Source organism: Callospermophilus lateralis, chromosome 6 (assembly GCF_048772815.1).
Source record: "Callospermophilus lateralis isolate mCalLat2 chromosome 6, mCalLat2.hap1, whole genome shotgun sequence".
Taxonomy (NCBI): domain Eukaryota; kingdom Metazoa; phylum Chordata; class Mammalia; order Rodentia; family Sciuridae; genus Callospermophilus; species Callospermophilus lateralis.
This window is the reverse complement of record NC_135310.1, coordinates 56,945,950-56,966,614: the sequence shown is the minus strand read 5'-3', so window position 1 is coordinate 56,966,614 and position 20,665 is coordinate 56,945,950. Positions and strand designations below refer to the sequence as shown.

At 46.1% G+C, this 20,665-nt stretch overlaps 1 protein-coding gene across 1 annotated transcript; it reads left to right on the top strand.

Moving 5' to 3' along the window:
- Positions 1–389: 389 nt before the first annotated feature.
- On the top strand, positions 390–19,144 carry Nr2e1 (nuclear receptor subfamily 2 group E member 1). Its single transcript, XM_076859877.1, has 9 exons — positions 390–414; positions 5,022–5,167; positions 8,530–8,617; positions 10,187–10,422; positions 11,735–11,881; positions 14,297–14,393; positions 14,781–14,930; positions 15,182–15,287; positions 18,982–19,144. The coding sequence occupies exons 1-9, from the start codon at positions 390–392 to the stop codon at positions 19,142–19,144; spliced, it is 1,158 nt and encodes a 385-aa protein (XP_076715992.1).
- Positions 19,145–20,665: the final 1,521 nt, after the last annotated feature.

Genomic DNA, 20,665 nt, shown 5'->3' with positions numbered 1-20,665 from the left:
GGATTTTACCCTTTTTGTTCCATAGGCAGACCATTTTCGTGTCTCCATCTGTCTTTCAATACCCTTCTCGTACTGTCCTCCCTTCTTCAGCCTTCCTGTCCATCTCTCCATCTGTCTGTCCATGTGTATGTCCATCTTAAGCAGCAATTCCAGCAGCCGCAGTTTTGCAAGAGGCGGGAAGAAACTTAAGGATGCTTAAATTTCCACCGTGGAACGAATTCTGAGCACCGGGAGAGCAGCGCCGCGCGCGACCGATACCCACCTGTCGGGCCCCGAAGCTTTGCAGGCTGGAGGGCGGCTGGCGAGCTGCGGCGCCCGGCAGCGAGGCGGGCGCTGCCGGCCGGGACTCCGGCAGTGCCCACCAACCGCTCCGCCCCGGGACCGCCAGCATGAGCAAGCCGGCAGGATCAACAAGTGGGTACCTCTCCCCGCCGCGGTGGGGCCCAGGCGCGCAGCCTGGGGCGGGCTGGCGGGAGGCCGGGGAGATCCTGTTCGGTGCGCTGCGGCTCCTGAGCTCCCGAAAGGGACGTCCGCGGGCGAGTGCCCTTTGGCCCAGGTCCTCGTAGACCGTGAGTCGGATAGTTTCATGGAGAGTGGAGAGCAATTTCGTTGCTTCTGGATTGCTAGATTCTCCCTCTTTCTGGTATGGTGAGAAGGTTGCGACCCACTCAGCCCACCAGTCCAGCGAGTTGTTTCCATTTAGCCGCCAGGTGCTGGGGATGGGAGGGGTGCGACGGGGGCGGGAACTGGGCCTCAGCTCCAGGCGGCAGCACAATAACACATTCGCTCAAAACTCGGAGCTCCAGCGCGCAAAAGCAACTCTCTGCAAAGCGGATTTTGAATGGAATGCTTTGCACCCCTTTTCTAGCTATTTCAAATAATCCTGCAAAACTGGGAAGCAGAAACAATTTAAAAGTCACATTTTCTTTAATCCTAAATCCGCGTAGGTCATAACTGGGGAATTTAAAGTATGGCGAACCACTCTAGCAAAGAGAGAACCAAATCCCTAATCCCAAGGACTTTTCGAGCCGAAGCTCAGCAGAGGCAGGAGTACGCGGCCTGCTCCCTCCGCGCGCTCTCTCCTTCCTCAAACTTCCTTGGCCGCTGCCACTCTCACCCACTGCCAACCCGCAGCTGACCTCTACCCACCCCACTGCGGGACTGCAGGGCTACTTGTGAGCGTGAGGACATTTGTGTGTGCAATCCCAGCGGAACCCGAGAATGTGCAGGCCTGCGCCGGCGTTGGGAAAGCGCGGCCGCGGGGCTCGGATCTCCCCCCAGGCTTTTCAGTTCCCGCCTTCTCCGGGTCGGCGGCTGCGGGTTCCAGTGTACAGGGCTGTGGCTGCCACAGCCCTCACATCCCGGAGTTCTTCCGCCGCCGGTGTGGTTTTCGCCTATAACATTTTTGACGCTCAGTGCGTCCTTCCCGCCCCCTCCCCCCCTCACTCGCCCTCATTGTCCAGAGTCTTTGAAAGTTGGGAGAGTCCGAGATACTTGTGAGGACTGGTAATGAAGTTCCACTTAGGAGGGATGCAATTCCCGCCCCTACCTTCCACCCCCGCAAGAAGTAGGTGGTGTTTTTATTTTGTTCACTTGTTTTGATTAGGGTAATGCCGTTTAAAAAAAAATTAGAGCAAAGTGAGTGTTAACAAAAAGAGAAAAGGAGGAATATTTCGGGCTAGAGCAGAGAGAGAAGAGAAGGGATCTTAGCCGCGATGGGAACACACAGCCGACCCTTGCGCAGGACTGGCGGGTCCCTGGGGCCTATCCTTGCCGTCGCTGTTAGAATCTCCGGGAGGTGAGGCGGGCTCCGTTGTTGTTGCCCCAGTTCCCGGAGTGCCTGCCCTTCACTGGAGGCGCAGAAGGAGGCCTTTCCTGGGGCGTTCCAAGTCTATTTCAAAAAACGAAGCTCTCGGGCCTGGGCAGGCCTCCTGGCTCCTTCGCCCCGGGACAGGCCCTCAGTTCCCGCCCTGGAAGTAAGAATCCTCGAGCTCTTTTGCCCTCTTGGGGTGCAGAGATAACTGGGGGCTTGAAAGGTGAGGGCTCAGTGGCCAGGAAGTGAGCAAGCCCTCTGTGTGGACTGGACTACAGGCGGACCCTCAGGATTTGGGGGTGGGAGAAGGCAGAGTGGGCACATTAGGGAAACTTGAGAGCGTCCCAACTTGCCAAGCCTGCATTCGACCTTGGAAGCCTTAAGCCCGGCTCAAGTTGGACGCCGCTGCTGAGGTTGCTTAGGCCGGCAGGACAGCAGCCCCGGCCCCCAGCGCTGCTGCGCCCAGGCGCTCTTCAGACCTGTGGCTGCAGCCTGCCCGAAACCTGCGGCCCTCCAGCCGGGGGCGGCGAGGGGGTCGGCGCGCAGCAGGCCGGGTCAGGACCGGGCTGGACTGCGGAGGTCTTCATCTCCCGCCTCGCTCGGCTTCGCGCAGTTGGAGGGCAGAGCGATGTCACCCGGAGCCCCGCCTGGGTGGTAACAAGACCCTGGCCAGTCACCCCTGCAGCCCAGACTAACTTCTTTCAACAGCCTCTGATGGTAATTACAGTAATCGAAGCTGCCATATATCTTTAGGCAATTATGACACACAAAAAGCCCCGAGGGGACCCCCTGGCGAGGGAAGTTAAGAACGGTTTTCCAGCCTGAGGAAACTCCGGCTCGCCTCAGGTCGGAGCTCGCTCGGCTTGCTAAATGAGAGGAGCTTTGCAACAGGGTCAACCAGTGTGTCTCGTGACCCCAAGTCACCCTAACGTGGCTGGGTGGCGGAATCTGAGGCACAGACCCGCTATGCCCAGGAATTTTCGCGTCCCTCCCTCCTGGGCCCCGCCCCAGCCCATTTTCCTGTCTCTAATCTGCCCCAGGAGCCTCGGCACCGAGGTCTGCCCCCAAGGCAAGGCCGGCCTGCAGCGGTGGTGGCCCAAGTAGCCACCAACCGGGAGTCCGGGCCCAGAGAGCCAGAGAAGGGTCACCAATCCCTTCACCCCCATCGGATTCTCCAGGGAAGTGTGTCCTTGGCCTCCGGTCTGGATGGGAAGCGGGGAAGACCCCGTCACTGCTCCTCCCACACACTCATCTTGGCATCATCAAGAGTGCCCCGGGGAAGAGGAGGACAGCTGGGGCGACTTTACTGCTGGGCCCCCACACGGACTCCAACGCGTCCAGAGCGCGTGTGATAGGCAGGGGAGGATGGTGGCAAAAGACGGAAACCAAATTTTCAGCTTCCCGAGTGAGAGCGGTGCAGCAGAGCTGGCCCGGCTCCTGGGCGGCCGTGAATTCCTCCGGGCTCAGTGACAGACTCCCTGAGGGGGTTGAGGACAAGACCCGCTGTGGCCTCCGTGGGCTCTCTCCGGCCCCTCCCTCCCCTAGCACAACCTCCCCTCCCGCCCGGCGGGAGAGGGGGCGCCTAGGCGGTGGCCGCAGCGCCGAGCGCCTCCCCCCACCGTCCTTTGTCGCGGTCCGAATTCCCATGCTACTCTTTTTGACGGGTCACTGGTGGCTCTATAGGCAGGTGCTGCGGCGGGGTTGTAATTACCCGGGCTGAGCCTGGTCGTTACCCACCTCCCCTCACAGCCCGCTCCTCCTCTCTCCCCCCTCCACCTGAGGCTGAGGCCCCGGCCCCGGGTGCAAGCCCGACCCGACGCGTCGGAGTCCAAGCGAGTTTCCACCTGGGATGCCTCCGGGTCCCTCCCCAGGCCGCGTCCTCACCTTCCTAGTTCCCCTCGCTGAGTGGTCTCTGGCCTCTCCCGACCCCAATCTAAGTGCTCTGGGAGCAGCTGTCGAGTTCCCAAGAGGCCTGAGGTCTCCCGGGCCCAGACCGGAGGCCTTTCGACGGGTAGCGATGGGAAAATCAAGTGTTAATAAGTTAATTGTTATTAAGTAATATTTTATTAAAGTGTTAACACTTTTAAAAATACTCCCTTTGTTTTACGGAAGGAAGGATTTCTAAATCCCAATAAACGGATTCAGGCACTTGTTGGACTCTTGAACCTTAGAGGAAAACAATTCCCCCCCTTTCTGAATTTTTGCATATTACCCTCTCCCTAACTCCCCCAGGGGTCGCGACCACCCCAGGTTCAGGGGGAATTCCAAGTAAAGTTCTCTGGAGCAGGACTTCAGTGGGGGTGGGGAAACAGCCTAGAGAAATTAGAACCTTAAAAAAAAAAAAATCAGCCTCTGCCTGCGGCAGAACGACCCGGAGGAAGACTCACTTAGGATTAAATAAGAGAAGGCCGGTCTTTTAGGGTAAAAGAACTTGGGGAGTAGAAGAGATGGCGTCCCACGCTATCGTGGGACAACTTAATGTCGCCCTCCTCTCTCTTCCTAGACCCGTGCTACTTTACGCAGAAATTTTTATCCTAAAAAATAATAATAATTTCTCAAAAGCGCTCCACCAAGCATTTTCTTAATAGGTAAAAAGAGAAAGTTGGGCAATTACCACTACCCTTATTATCATTAATAATCTGAGTATTAGCATCACAATAATAATCCTAATAATAACAACCGCCCGGCAGAGCTCCGAGAAAACTCGATTGCCTTCCAGCTGCCATCCCGGGTTCCAGCCGTGTTTGTTTTTCTTCTTTTCCCTTTTACATTTCAAGTTTGTCTCCTCGCGCGCTCACTAACAACTTTCTCTGTTAAATGCAAGAGCTGAGGAGGGAGGCGGCCAAACTTTCCGCGGAGCAGAAAGGCAGCGGCGGGCAGTGCTGCCGCCCGGGCCTGCTGTAATCTTTTATTCCAAAATGGGTCTCGGCGATTAGGGGAGACCCAAATACATGTAGCGGTGCATGAATAATGCTCATTGTAGGAAACTGACACTTGCTCAAGGAAAAAAAGTTTGGCTATAAAATCACTTCATTATTTGCTTTTACCGCAGCTTCGATGCTAATCCCTTCAGAGGTCAGATTGCTTAGCATCTCTCTCTCCCTCTCCCCTTTCCTCCCTCTTCTCCGCCCTCCTCTCCCTCTTGCCTCTTACCGCTCCCCCCCCCCCACCCGCCGCCCCACACACCCTGTCTTCCCTGCCATTTCAGGCCGCATTTTAGATATCCCCTGCAAAGTGTGTGGTGACCGCAGCTCGGGGAAACACTACGGGGTCTACGCTTGCGACGGCTGCTCGGGGTTTTTCAAGAGGAGTATCCGAAGGAATAGGACATATGTCTGCAAATCTGGAAACCAGGTACCTTAGCCAGGGCTGCACTGCCCGGCTCCCCTCTGATACCTCCCCTTCCTTTGTGCCAAGGCCTCCTCTGCGTTTCCATGCTGCAGAGGAGAGGCCAGGCCCCGGCCTCTCCCTTCCTCTCCCTTCCTTCCTGCCCCAGCTCTGGGAGGCCCTTTGGCTCTGGAAAGGCCGGATAAGGTGAGGGAAGACAGATGAGTTTTCAAGAGGAAGTCTGAAATCTCATAGCCTTCTTACACTTTTTTTTTTTTTTTTTTTTAATCCCCTAACAGATTTTTGACACTGGGTAAGGCCCTTGCCTAGTGGCTACAAGCCTACCCAGGAGACCTAAGGAACTTTAGAATCTAAACCACAAGAATCAAGCAGGAGAAAGGGCTACCTTAAATTGCCTGCCCACCTGACCCCCATTTCTAGCAGCACCCAGGTTCAGTCTACTGACCACTGGCTGGGATGGCAGAAGTAAAGGCACATGGGCATATGAGTCAAGGTCACCACTACTAAGACTTAGCTACTTGGAAGACAGAGGCGGTGCTCTGAGATGGGCCATCCCTTTTCAGCTAGGGAGAAGCAGAGCTGTTATGAAAGTGGATGATGGAGCTTCAGCACCCAGGTTACTTTAGCAGGGCCTTGTCAGAAAAGGGCAGGGTGAGGAAGAAGACTCAAAGAGGGTGTAACTGGGCTCCTTCCCAAATTCCCATATCTCCTTCCACCCTTTCTGCTTAGAAGATGTGCTAATTGTGTTTTAGTCTTCAAGAAACAGGGCATTCAGGGTATGAACTGAGTATGAGCCAAAGCTTTCAGACACCGTGAGCTAAAACCCCTGATTGACTCAGTTTACAGCTCAGTTATAAGCTTATTTCAACCTAGGAGATCAAACCTTCTGTTAGTACACTTTGCTCTCTCTTTAGCCAGACATACAGACCCTCAGTACAGAGTCTCTGCCTTCATTCCTGGGAAGATCCCTGAGAGGGCATTAGTCAGGAGGCATCCTTTGGTATCCAAAATGACACAAGGCTTTCACTAATTAATGTATATGATACACATGAGCACATGCACACCTCATCTGATGCTAGTGAATTATTCTGACTTCTTTTTCTGCAGGCATGTCTGCTCATATCAATTTCTGATAGCTTTGAATTGGTAGCAAATACATGAACATATTTGCATTCGGATGTCATTTTCAACTCTTCAGCCCTGTTACCTGTTTAATTGAATACTGAGATCTGTGTCTGTTTCTAGCTTCATCTTATGGACACATCACCTTATAAACAGACATAGGACTGTATCCCAGTAGCTCCACAGGGCTGGGATTACTGTGTGCTTTCAGATTTGAACAGGCTTCTACTTTGATAATCTTTTACTTTTGTGCAACATGCAGAATTGGGAAGCCTCAGATGTTATGCTTGATATTTTAAAAGGAGGTGGCCATCCACATATATTGATTTCAGTCCAAGTACTTATACAGGAGGGATAATAGACTCATCAGGCCTGGTGTTCCTTTTCTTGCGAAGAGAATAAAGAGGCTGAGCTGAGGCGCTCATTCCTTCTTCTCTCAGCCTTCAGATATTTATACACATTTTATCTGATGTGAAGACACACTTAAGTACTAATAAAGGTTTTTAATTTGCATTTGCATATTTATCAGAATACTGGGAAGATATCATTTGGGGACAAACCTTTGATTATATTTAATAAGTTCTTTAAATCTCTTTACATTGAGTTATTATACTGGCCCAAAATGCCTTGAAGAACACTCTTAGAAACTATTTTTTTTCTTTCCTCTCTTTTGTTTTAAGACTAGGTAAATAAAATTTCAATTTGTCATTAATAGCAATGAAGACATTTAGACATTTTTATGAACTGTCTCCATCTTTACTTTAAACAAATAGACATATTATTTTATTTAGCTTTGTTTTTGGTGCTGGAGATTGAACCCAGGGTTTCATGCATGCTAAGGATGCAGTCTACCACTGAGCTAGACCCCTGGCCCAAAGCAACATATTTTTAATTGAAGGCGTATAATCATATAAAACTAAACATTCAAGTGTGTAATTTTCCCTAAGGGATATTTCAGGAGCAAATGTACTTGCTCCTATTTCAGAGTATATGAAGCAAAATATAAAGACATATATTTTATTTTCTTCCTTCCCACTACAAATGCAATGATGGCAACTTATATAAATATAGGAAAGCACCAAATTTCTTTGATATTTTCTGTGAATAAAATAACTATGCACAGCCTGTGGATGTAGCTCAGTGGTAAAGTGATTGCCTGGCATACTCAAAGACCTGGATTTGATCCTCAGCACCATCAAAAGTAATATTAAAAAAAATAAAAAGTACATATTCCTCTTTATGTATCTATGCATATGTTCCCTCAGTAATTACACCTAACACTAAATAAATTCTGAAAGAAACCTAACCTGTAAATTTCCTGTTTTTATGGTCAATACTTTTTCCCCAGAAAATTGCACTAGGTAAAACACTTATTGTCTTACTTGTGTGGGATAAATATTTCTAAAGTGGCAACTACCCATTTGTCAGTTTTTATGCTAGTACTATCTGTCCCTATTATCTTTTTGTCAGACAGTCCAAGTACTTATACAGGAGTGTGTATTCACACAGTAGACATTTCTAGATGTTCCCCAGACCTTGGGCTCTTCCCTTCATCCCCTCATCTTTTGTAGGAAGGCCTTGCCATCCTACGCACTCTGGCTTTTCTCTCACTCCCTGGGAATGCCTGTGTTTCCATTAATCTGAGCTGAGGCTAGTTTTTAAGACTTGAGAGCTGTCTCGACAAGCTGGTTATAAGAATGGCCTCAAGTACAAAAGCAAAAGTGAGATAACAGAACAGTGGAGAATGAACAGGAAAGATTTATCTGTCAGATAAATGGGCTCACCCAGAAAGTGGCAAAAGAGGTAGACTGGAGACCTGAAAGCAGAAAGAATAGTTAGCAGGGAGGAGGATGTAGGGTGGATCTTGACCCGCAAGACTGCTCCCAAGCTCAGGGCCAAGTCGCTGTCTTGGGTCCTGAAAAGTCTCTTCGTTACAAACCACTTTGCTACTGGCGAAACTGCCCTTCTTCTTTCAGCCCTGCGGGATATGGCAAACCAGGCTTTCTGACCCTTCACCTGCTGAGAGGAGGACTTTTCCTTCTTGTCGATCCCAAGAATCAGGGGCTAACCCACTTGCAGTGGGCCCGGGAACCCTAGCTCGCTACCTGGCCCAAGTCTCTTGAGCTTGCGGTTGCTGCCCCCAGGTCTGCGGTCTGGCTAGGTCCCTATGCCTTTCCTCTCGCCCTGGAACTAGAGGGGGCTTCTAGTCCCCCGGGGGGCCGCTGACCTCCTGCGCTCTGTTCCAGGGAGGCTGCCCGGTAGACAAGACACACAGGAACCAGTGCAGGGCGTGTCGGCTGAAGAAGTGTTTGGAAGTCAACATGAACAAAGATGGTAATCAGTACATCCCTTTATTCTTCTAATGTTGATTGAGTAGTAAGTAAATTATATGTTCAGATAATACATGGCACTCCTATGCATGCAAATCATCTCCTGAACACAACACTTCTTTCCAGATGCTGGGAATTGGCCTCGGGCTTTCAGTCGTATCTGCTTCATCTTTTCACCAGTCACCCACACACCCCACTAAATTCCCCAGGACAAGGCCCATGCCCAAATCCGAAACTTGGCTCCCCCAAGCATCCTCAGAATGTCAGCGTTGGGGGGAACTCACGCAGCTCCAGACACAGCATTTCCCACCTGAGTCCTGAGTCCTAGTCTTTTCGCTTTTTTTTTTTTTTTTTTTTTTTGCCATCCCCAAGACTGTTTTCCTCCCCCCAGAATCTCAGTCTAGATAATCTCCTTGGGGGGAGATTGTGGCTGAGATGGTGGCGGGTTGGAGAAGAAATTGAGGCACGAAATCCGGAAATTCAAGCTCCTTTTTGCAAATTCACAGATGCCAAAATCAGTAGGTCCATTAGGCGGGTCAAGGCTTTTTCAGAGCCTTTTCTCGGTTCTACAGGAAAGCGAGAAAAGGGGTGACGTCTTGACAGGATGACGCCTTGGGTGCCTCCGACACCCGGTTCCCCTTGGGCTTCAGGATGCTTCTTGGGTATACACTGCATCCAAGCTGAGTCCCCCATCGTGGCCTGGCGAGGGCCCTCCAGCCCCGGGCATGAACCGGGGGTTCTGGGCGGGAGGGCGGAATACTGTCTAGGGACAGGGTGTCGAGTGGGCCTTGGGGTGGAGGAGGCCTGGGTGGGTGGCAGCCGCCTGAGGCACGGCGCCTATCCGGGAAAGCTCCTTCCTCCGCAGCTCAGGAGGCAGGAGGGAGCGTCCAACCTGTTGAACTTCTGTATTGACAAGTTGTCAAGCTCGGCGGGCGGAAGATTGCCCTGAATTAATTTGTTTGTTTAAACTGTTGGTGGTAATTGTCACATCTCCCCTGCCTTCCTCCAGCGCACTCGGTGAGGAGCTCTCCCATGTCCCATCCCCCAGCGTCCCCGGGGCTTGGGTCCTTTTCTCTTGGGGCCTGGGAGGCCAAAGCTATTCCTATGGGGGTGGGTCTGGAGGTCCGGGGAGTTGTTTTTGGGAGGAGCTGGAAATATCTGTCCAGAGACTTTGTGCCTAGATGTGAGTGACACTCCCTCTCCCCGTCCTGGGGGCTGGGGGGGGGGGGACTAGGGCACTTCGCTACTCCTGCCCAAGAGTCTGTGGTTAACTTGCTAGCCCCTGAGTGAGAATGAGCCCTGAACCCACCGAGAACACTAATATTATGGTGGCCCTTGGGGTACAGGCTCCTCTTCTTGGCCTCAGCTTCCTAATCCATACAATGTAGGAGTTAAACGCTAACACAGCGCCTTCTGCGCTCACATTCCCTCTCCCTCCCTCTCTGCGCCTCTCGGGTGACTTCCCAGCCCTAAAGTGACAATGGGATGGAGGCAAAGTGGCGCTGAGCACCGAGCGGCCAAGTGGGCGGCGTCTCTGATCCTGAATGTGTTGTCCGCTTGTTCATCTCTGTAGCTGTGCAGCACGAGAGGGGTCCTCGGACATCCACCATTCGCAAACAGGTGGCCCTCTACTTTCGTGGACACAAGGAGGAGAACGGGGCAGCCACGCACTTCCCGTCCGCTGCTCTGCCAGCTCCCGCCTTCTTCACCGCGGTCACACAGCTGGAGCCGCACAGCCTGGAGCTGGCGGCTGTGTCCGCCACTCCAGAGCGTCAGACCCTCGTGAGCCTGGCTCAGCCCACGCCCAAGGTCAGTGGTCTTGCTGGGCCCTAAGAGACTGGAACCTAGCAGAGGGTGAAGTAAGGCTCACTAGTTCTTCCAAATTGTGATGAGTTCAGACAAAAGACTTCCTGGGTGCTCATCTTTAGGCTTCTCACTCTCTCCTCTGAGCCAAAGATTCTCAAACTTTAGTGTAGAGTCGCCCTACATATGTAGTGTAGAGTGGCTACAAATGTGGAATACCAGAACCATAACCCAGAAATTCCCTTTCAGCAAGTTTGGGGTGGAGGCCAAAAACTTTCAACTTTTGGAAACCCCAGCAGTGATTGGTGATGGAGTGGATCTTGTCCAACCCCAGGGTGGGGGGCAGCCTTAGGTGTTCCCAAAGGCCAGAAGAACGGATTTTCGTTTTAGAAAAAAGCAGTTGGCTCATCTGGAGTTGGCTCATCTGGAGTTGTGAATCTCTGGGATCTATTATCTTGGGCAAAGTGGTGGGTCTCCAAAGTGGTGGTGCAAGAGAGAAATGTGTGGATCGCACTGTTACTGCTCCCCTTACTGCCTTAAGAGACACAAGGATTTACATCAAGATTGAGCCCCTACTTGCAGGGCCACAGCCTGAACCACCTGGGAAGGCGCCACCTAGGGACTATTTTCCAGGCCTCCAGCGGATACCTCACCAAGGTTCCCATTCCAGAGGGAGAAGGGCCCAGGATTTTCCCTAGAGGAGGGCCAGCTGCAGCCCCACACTGCAGGGAAGCCAAACACCTGGGCACATACACATGCACAATATTTAATATTGCTTTCTTACCCTTGATGTGTATAATAAGCTTGGAAAAGTAGTGTTATGAATATGTTGTCAGTTATGAATGGGAATGCTCTGAGAATGATTAAGATGTCTAATTGAAATATTTCCATAATATACTAATCCTTTCTAAAAATACTCATATGCATATTTGTGTTTGGGATGCCTATTAATTTATACTTTTTTCATATCTATTTTTATTTACACAAATGCAAACCGCTCTTGTTTAAACTGGGAGACAGGCCTGGCACTTGGCTCAGCCCAAGGAAAATTTCCTGTAGGGGATAGAAAAGCCAGACACCCCTCTGGAAGGGAAAAGCCCCCAAAGAGTGGAAATGGGCCTTCCTCAACAGGCATTATTTCCAAAACTCTGTAGATACAGATGTGTGGTTTTTACCCACCTATGGCAACTGTACATTTAAGGGGAACCTATAGATTTCTTTCCATCCCCTCCCCTGCTTTAATTAGAAAATCAAAAGTGTAGCACTTCTTCCAAAGCTATTGTTTTCTCACATCCAGGTGTCTCTCTTTCCGTCCTAGTACCCCCACGAAGTGAATGGTACCCCAATGTATCTCTATGAAGTAGCCACAGAGTCAGTGTGTGAATCAGCTGCCAGGCTTCTTTTTATGAGCATCAAGTGGGCTAAGAGTGTGCCAGCTTTTTCCACGCTGTCTTTGCAAGACCAGGTATGATCAACAGGATACAGAAATCTTGTGAGAAAGGGGGTTGGGGGACTGGGGTTGTGGCTCAGCAGTAGAGTGCTCATCTAGCAAGGAGCTGGGTTCGATCCTCAGTACCACATAAAATAAATAAAATAAAGGCATTATGTCCAACTATAACTAAAAAAAAATATTTAAAAAAAAGAAAGAGGGTTGGGAAGGAAGCAATAGTCCTCAAGCATATCAAAAGATACAATACCTCAGTACCTGGATAAATCACCAAGGTAGGCATATTTTTAGGCATAATGAAGAAACCATTTATTTTTACCATCATCTTTCTAAAAATTCAAGTTATCTGCCTATGGAATTGTTAGTAAGAAATGCAATTATGTTATTTCAGAAAAGCTGGATCTGATCTATGAAAAACACATATAAGAACATTATCGCTTTTGTAGTTTAATGGAAACATCAAATTTAATCTCAAATTTTAAAATGTGAATGCTTTTTAAAACCATTGGGAAAAAAATAGTGTTTTATTGGGAACATTGGAACTGTGAGAAATAGAAGGTGGTAAGAGTATTCACCCATGAGATTTTTGGAATTAGTCTCATCATATTCTCAGCTTTATATTTTCCATTGAGATTTTAAAGATTTTAACTATTGATTCATCTGCATGTGAAATTAAAAAGCACATTGCACACCTCCTATAGGCTAGCATCTTTTGTGATTCTTTAAGTGTTTTTAGGCATTTTGTAAACAAATAGGCATTTTGCATAATTCTGTGGTTACAATGACATTCAGAGGCAGGAAAATTATGTGCAGCTAAAAATTGCATTGTGCCAAAACCCAGAAATTTTGTTGTTAGGAATATCAATAATGGCCCCTGCCAGCATTTTTCTAACTTTAAGGGAAAGAAAAGAAATTGAGGCATTTACAGCCGTTGACTATTACCTATGCACTCACAGAAATTAATGACAAATTTCCCAGAAAGCTAATATATAGGGGTTTATTTATTTATTTTTTATTCTTTCCCTCTCCATGCTGAAGATGAACCCCAGGGCATCTTATAGGCTATTGCTCTACCACTAAGCTATGCCCCCAGTTCTAGTAAGTAGTTCTAAAAGGCAAAGATTTAACTCTTCATTTTATACCCAATTAAAGCATAATAGTAAGCTTTAATATGAAATATGTTTCCTTTAGAAAGACTGGGCAGAGCTGGAGATGTAGCTCAGTGGCCCTGAGTTCTATCCCCAGCACCCCAAAAACAAAACAAAAGAAAGACTGGGCAATGTGTTAAAAATATTTTATCTTCTAGCATGAAATATATCCATAATTACATACGGTTTACCTTGCACTTTACAATTATTATTTTCTGTACTTAATATGATAAAATTTAAAAATAACACATTTGAAAATTCAAACTTTCCATTTGTTTGTGATTTTGGTAGCAAGCCTGCATGATTCTTAGCTCCTAAAAGGAAATTCTTTCATATTAATCATTCAGAATTGGCTGAGTTTTGAGAGATTTCTTTCAAAACTAGAGATTTTTTTCAAGCCTGTTAAATCCTATCTTTGACCAAGTTTACTGGTTGGCTCTGCGCATTTGCTCTGTTCATGTGTATGTGTGTGTTTGTATGTGTGCAAATTGGCTATATTTTTTTTCCTCAAAACAAGTATTTGTAGACTCTTTAATCCAAACAGAATTTACTTACTGTCTGCCACTTAGCCCTAAGCAAACTGCATTGAAGTGGAATCTAGTATATTAATTTGGGAAAGGAGGCAGATTTTCATTTTAAATATTCAGTAGCGCATTTTATTAGAATGAAAATGACAAGCACCTTGATGCTGTCCACTTATGAGTCTAGGAAAAATCAGGCAGTGAGATGAGGTAAACTCAGCAAAACCCGATTAACATAATTATACCCTGATTTTCCACATGCCTCTTGGGAATTAGTGATCTATCTCTCTTTCTCTCTCCCTCTCCCCTCTCTCACCAACCCAACCCCCTCAACCTTCCAGGAAGATGGGGACCCACACTTGTCAGCTTAGTCAGGAATCCTCTCCCTGACAATAACAGCCTTCTGTACCGGGGAGTCCACCTGCCCATGCACTGGTGATATTTCTTAGATCCTGGGTCTCTGAAGAAGTTTCTAGGTGGTCAGGAATGGGTGGATATAAGGACAAAAGGGGTGAATCCTCTTCTGAGAGAAGCAAACTTTGAGGAATTGGAATGGCTGACTCTCAAATGCATGTGCACATCTATAGGCACCTTTTCAAAAAGGAAAATATGGGAAATAAGGGAAAGCTAGATTATTTGGAAAAAAAATTACCAAAGACAGGCATTTAAAACACTTTTTAAAATAATGGAAATTTACATACTGAAATTGTTTATAAATTTATAAATTACACACTATATTATATTATACATCTATTGTATGACAGCTGATGCTTTTGGAAGATGCTTGGAGAGAACTGTTTGTTCTAGGAATAGCACAATGGGCCATTCCGGTTGATGCTAACACTCTACTGGCTGTATCTGGTAAGAATTGCACAATTTAATGACTTTGTTGTAGAAATTACCATAAAAATACATTACTGAAAAAAGAACAACATGTAAAGAATAACAAATTCCTGCTGAACAATAGAGTATACCTGTCATTTATAAATCTATATTTAAATGCAAATAATGTTGTTTTGTTGTATTCATGACTGCTTGCATTGTTATTTAAATGCAAATTACTGTGTTTGTTATCATCCAAGAGAAGATTTTATATTAACTTTCATACAATATAGCCAGTTTACATGGAATCAGATATCTTAGAGTGACAATTGAATAGATATTGATATGCAAGATTTTGTCAAAAATCAATATTAAATCATGAAAATGCCTTCATATTAGAATATTTATCCCGTATTTTTATTCTAGGCATGAATGGTGACAACACAGATTCCCAGAAGCTGAACAAGATCATATCTGAAATACAGGCTTTACAAGAGGTGGTGGCTCGGTTTAGACAGCTCCGGTTAGACGCTACTGAATTTGCCTGTCTGAAATGCATTGTCACTTTCAAAGCTGGTAAGTAGACCCAGATCCCTGTCTCTTCTTCTCCAGTTTTGCCGCCTCATTAATTCAGCCACCTCAAAGTCGAGACTGACCTTCACAAAAAGAGGTGATGTTTTCAAGAGAATTGATCTACTTACGCTGGCCCCATCTTCAATGGCTGTGGTGACCCGCATGCTCTCCTGAAGGGGACCCATTTCCAGAGCAGTGCATTCCCACAGTATTTCCTGTGTTGCCTATCACAGTTTCCTGGTCTTCATTTCTAGTTCCTACACACAGTGGTTCTGAACTGAGAAGTTTCCGGAATGCTGCCGCCATTGCAGCTCTTCAAGATGAGGCTCAGCTAACTCTCAACAGCTACATCCATACCAGGTGACTCTTGTTTGCCTTGAACATGTACTTAAGAAAATTGCTTCCATTGTGAATGTGCAAGCAGGCAGGAATAAGCCAATCTAAACATTGTGTCTGATTATCCTGTTGCCTACCAGTTAATTTAGTTAGAATTTATGTCCTCACCCATCTCTCAGGGTGGGTGAGAAGAGCAAATCAAATTAGGTGATCAAAGTAAAAGCATTGTGAGGAACATTACAACTGTCCTGGATGAACAAGTTGACCAACCAAGATAGTTAAACATGTTTGCATGAATGGATATGGGAAGGATCAAAAGCCAAGTCTAAAGTTTTATGGTTGGTATATTAAATAATGGTTACATCATTCTTGATTAAAGGTAGATGCCTTTCCTTAGATGCCACTCCCAGTAGAAGGACCAGAGAACTTTCTAGAGAAGCCATCTTTACCTCTAACATAACTGCGATTTGGCTTCAGTGAGGGGTATCTGTCATTTTGGCTACTAGCAACCACAGGTTACTTCTGGCCAACCAGGGCCCTCTGGTAGAGGCTGCCCTAGCTATTTGTAGAAACTCTTCAACAGCATTGGGCAAGCCCACCAAGAGGTGTAGACTTTCTGATTCCATTTTCAGATGCAAAATGGATGCAAGAGCAATTGGAGCCTCTCTAGCTTCCTAAGACAGGATTGTGGTGGATCTGAGATAGAACAGAATTGGCTATTCTTGTTTATTCTCTAGACTGATCTTGAAAGGGACCTGGGAAGGCCTGCCTCCATCATCTCAACATCAGCCATAGACACTGTGGTGGGAGTAACTACATGAAATGGGTAGAGGCCATCGGTGCCTCCCTCACATGAGCAGTCAAAGAAATCCCAAGTCAGCACTATCAGTTCAGAGTGACACCATTTCTGCTAGAATCTCCTTTTTAGTATCATAAATCCTCTTCTGAAAGCTGAATGAATAAAAGTTTACCTGCACATGGAATATCATTGAAACTATGTTGAAAGATTGTGTATATACGTTTTTCCAAAGTAAAGTGCCGTAGTTTGAAATTTAAAATCCATGTTGAATTTCAGAACATATCTATAGTAACAATGTTTGTTCAAAATGAAAAAAGCAAAACAAAGACAAATGGACTAGTATATAATTTGCACACTTTTCTCCCACTAAAGTCTAACCTTTGACATTTAGAGCTGATAGGATATTAAGAGCACCAATCTAAGGATGGGATGCTCAGCCTTTGGTTCAGTCAAGCCTTTGCTGAGTACTTGCCATGCACAAGGCTCCAGGTGGGCATCGTGGGATGCCAAAAAGACAAAAGACATGCCCCTTTCCATTATGTGCAGTGGGCAGAGATGTCACTCCAGTTCACACCAGAGAGGAGAGAAAAGTAAAATGGGAAGTTGGAGAGATCAGTTGGAAGGGGGTGAGGAAAATCTGGAAAAGCTGACTGATGTGAGTTGGTCCTTGAATGGTGGAAGGATTTCAGTAGGGAAGAGGGGGTGCAGCAAGCCAGTCGGTGAGCTGGTGGCAGTGTTGTGGGAGGTGCCAGAGAAGTGTGCCAGGGGGAGGGCTGGGAGCCTGGCACACCAGAAGCTGCCCATAGAGTGGTCCAGGAGAATTCCACAAGAATTCCATTCTTTCTATATAAGAGAAACAACTAGTCCACTACATCTTTTCCACTTCTCAAGAAAATGATCTGTAGGAGGACTACTTCTGCTTCAGCATGATGTTCTTATTTCATGATAACAGCTACAGCTATAGCTTAATATCTAGGGTCATACATGTGACATAAATGATGATGTTGTATTCCTTAGCTCTTTCAAATCAGTTAGTCTTCTTTCCTCCAGCACTTTCCTGTCTAGGAAAATAAAATCTGAAATTGAAATGAAAAGTTAATGTGCAAATTGAGCTAATTGTTACAGCTCTGTAAATTATTTCTCTATCTAGGACATCAGGAAAAGGCTAGAAAATGGCATTTCACAAAACTATATTATAACTGAAGTTCAAATGCAGAACTCTGTGGTAGACACAAAACGTTCAAAATGGGAAAAGAAACTTATTATTTGTGCTAATGGATGAAGTCAGAGCTATAAATGTTCTAAAAAATAGTTTTGAGCAGTTAGATTTTCTCTCTCAGACACATTGTTACTGTTTCTGGGTGGTACATTACTCCACATGTAATAGACAATTAATTCTTGTTGACTGACGCCAACCAACCTTTTCCCAAATAGAGAATAAAGGAAGTGGGTGAGTAAATAAGTGGAAAACTATTCATAGAAAGTCAATAATTAATTATCTATGGATTCACAAAAAATGCATGCTTTCTGAGCATTATTATTTCCCACAATGGTTTCTTAGCATGGGCAATGGTTGGCATATGGGGTGGATGCTGCAGACAAGGTACAGCTTGTCTAAGTAGCCTCTGCCTCAGACCCTCTGCATGAAGAAGGACTGTTGACGAGAGAAAGTGGCCAAAGTGACAGAAAGACATGAGACATGGGAGAATATATTCAGCATGGCAGATATATTCAGCAAGGAGAAAAAATGGTGTATTTTATGTTTTCTTTTGTTTTAATGTAGATAAATTTCATTATTTTCTTATCACATTTTTAAATGTGGTCTGGTGGCCCCTATCCATGGTGGTCATGCATGAAGCTGGTTAGTGTAAGAGCCAAATGAGGTCCTCAGAGACCCATAATGAATTATATGCCTCGTATCCAGTTGAAGAGAGAGACTCCTATTTTTAAGAGACAAGAATGAAAGTTGCTCCCCTGGACTCTATCTTCAGGGTGGAAATACCAGGCAATTAAACACAGCTACCAAATTCCTTTAAAAGAATTTTGATATCTCTGTTTCCAGCACCTTGTGGATTGGGTTGAACTTGGCTTAGCCACACAGCACGCCCTGCAGCTTGGTTTTTTAGGTGGTTTGTTTCAGTGGAGGAACCCCTCCTTGTGGAGCAAATTGATATCCGATTTTAAGCTATTGGTTAAAGAAGTATAGGGTCTGCAGTGAGGAGGTGGCTTACAGGCATCTAAAGACAGCAGGAAATTGAACTTGCACATCTGAGTACAGATGTATGTTGGACATCAAGAGAAGAAATTGTTAAGCAATTTCTCACATATTTAATTATATGCCAATTTCATTGACATGAAAGTTGGGTGGCACTGCCACCCAACAGAACTTAGTCTTTAATTTGCAGTGTAATAAGGATGGAATTATTCCTGAGAGTGACTAAGTATAATGCCTGAATAATAATTTGGAGAATTGCTTAGAAAAAGAAACCATTTAATTTGAGGGAAGGAGCCTTGTGAAGGAGATTTGAGGACTAGAAAATGAAAGTTCTATTACTGTCCTTGTCATCAGCGCCATAGTCATTTTCTACAGTGGCAACGTTAAGTTTGTTATTTGGTTTAAAGTTAGTATTATGTTTCTTAAGACTCTTCTTTCTCTGAAAAAAACTCAACCCCTTTGCTAATGCAGAGAGAGTCACCATGTGATTTGTGCCCTGTCGTTAATCTTCTCCGTGTCTCAAGTAGTCCACCTGCAAGACAGGAACAGTAGTACCTGTCCAGGGCTCTCCTGCAGGGGCAGGATGTTATTTAAGAGGCCCAAATCAGGGAGTTATACTGGAAATGGTGTGTGTTCAGGTTCAAGATGTTAATTCCCATTTGAAAGGGGCTCTGACAATGCTCTCACGGCTTCTCATATTCCAGATACCCCACGCAGCCTTGCCGCTTTGGAAAACTCCTGTTGCTTTTGCCAGCTTTACGTTCTATCAGCCCATCAACCATAGAAGAAGTGTTTTTCAAAAAAACCATCGGCAACGTGCCAATTACAAGACTGCTTTCAGATATGTACAAATCCAGTGATATCTAAGCTCTCAAAGTACCCACTTTTCAGGATGGGACAGTATCAGATGAACTTCTACCCGTGGAGAACAAGCCTCAACTAACAAACCCTTCAGGAAGCAGAAACCTGGGAATGTGTAGCCTTCAGGAAAAAAATGCCAACTGACACACAACAGTTCAGTAGCTAAGACCTGCTGCCTCCACCAGGGCAGGGCAGCCAGGAAGGAAAGGGGGTGCAAGAGGACTGCGTGGCAGGAAGTCACAGCTGCTGTGCCCTGGGAGGGGAAAACTGGGGGCTGCCACAGGCCGAGCTATTCTGCCTCTGACCTGGAAGATCTGGCCAAGCTTCAAAAGCTGAAAGACAAGTCGTACTTTCCTTTCCTTATTAGCACATAGAGTTGGGTGACCCAATATAGTTCTGTGTATAACATCCTACTGCAGCCTTCGGAACTATGTTATGTTGGAGAATTTATTTTAAAAAGAATGGTTAGGTTTGAAATCGAGAGTATTATCAAAAGTTTTCCTTCTATTGTAATACATCATTAAGTGGCCTTCAGAACCGAGTTAATACGTGAAAATTAGCTTATGCTGTGTGATTTGCTTTTCCTCTATCTCCTTTTCCCCCTTTCTCTTTTTTTTTCTTCATCTTCTTCTCCACACCCCCCCACTTTTCCTTTTCCTTCTCTTTTAATACCATAGGCCAGGCAACCTTGTCAAAGGAATTGGTGGACAAAAATGAGATTCTCACCAGGATTTCAGGTTGGATAACATCTCAAAAATAGAAGAGCTTTACTAAAAAGAACACAAGTCGAGGGAAGATGAGTAAAAACAGCAAAACCAAATAAGTGAGATGAGTGATTGAGTGAGGCAGATTGCTGTCCCTTTAAGGTCATGCTGAAACCAAAGGCAATGGGGTCCACACTCGTGGTTCAGCAAGTCACAGCAGACAGTAAACAAAAGTGGACACAATGCCAGAAGGAACTTCAAGGAGATGAGCACCAAGCGGTTTCCTGATTGATCCATTGCTAACAGCCTGAGACTCTTCAATGCCTTTCAGAAAACTCTGGTTTCTAGTAAAGCCTTGAATACGCGCACACACACACACACACACACACACACTCTCACACACACAGAGGCACGCGCGCGCACACACACACACACACACACACACACACACATGCACCACATCATCCTATGCTATAAGCTGCTCCTTTGGTATGAATCTATACTTACGGAAATGTAGAAACAAACATTTTTAAATAGCTGCTGTACTTTTCACATTTTGATTTATTAGGTACTAGCACTGAGAAGAAAATTTCAGCACTTGGACTATCATAGGAGGAGTAAAACTTTTCTTGTACAAAGTGAATTAACTGATTTGTGAAGTTAAAAGGTTGTACTCATTGTATTTACAAAGAATAAAAATATATTGAATTTAAACAAACTCTGCCTGATTTATTTACCACCCTCCCTGGTGGGTTCTCACTCCCCAGATATGAGGTGGCAGCAGCTACAGCTGGTGTTAAAACCAAGGCTCAGAGCACTGCAG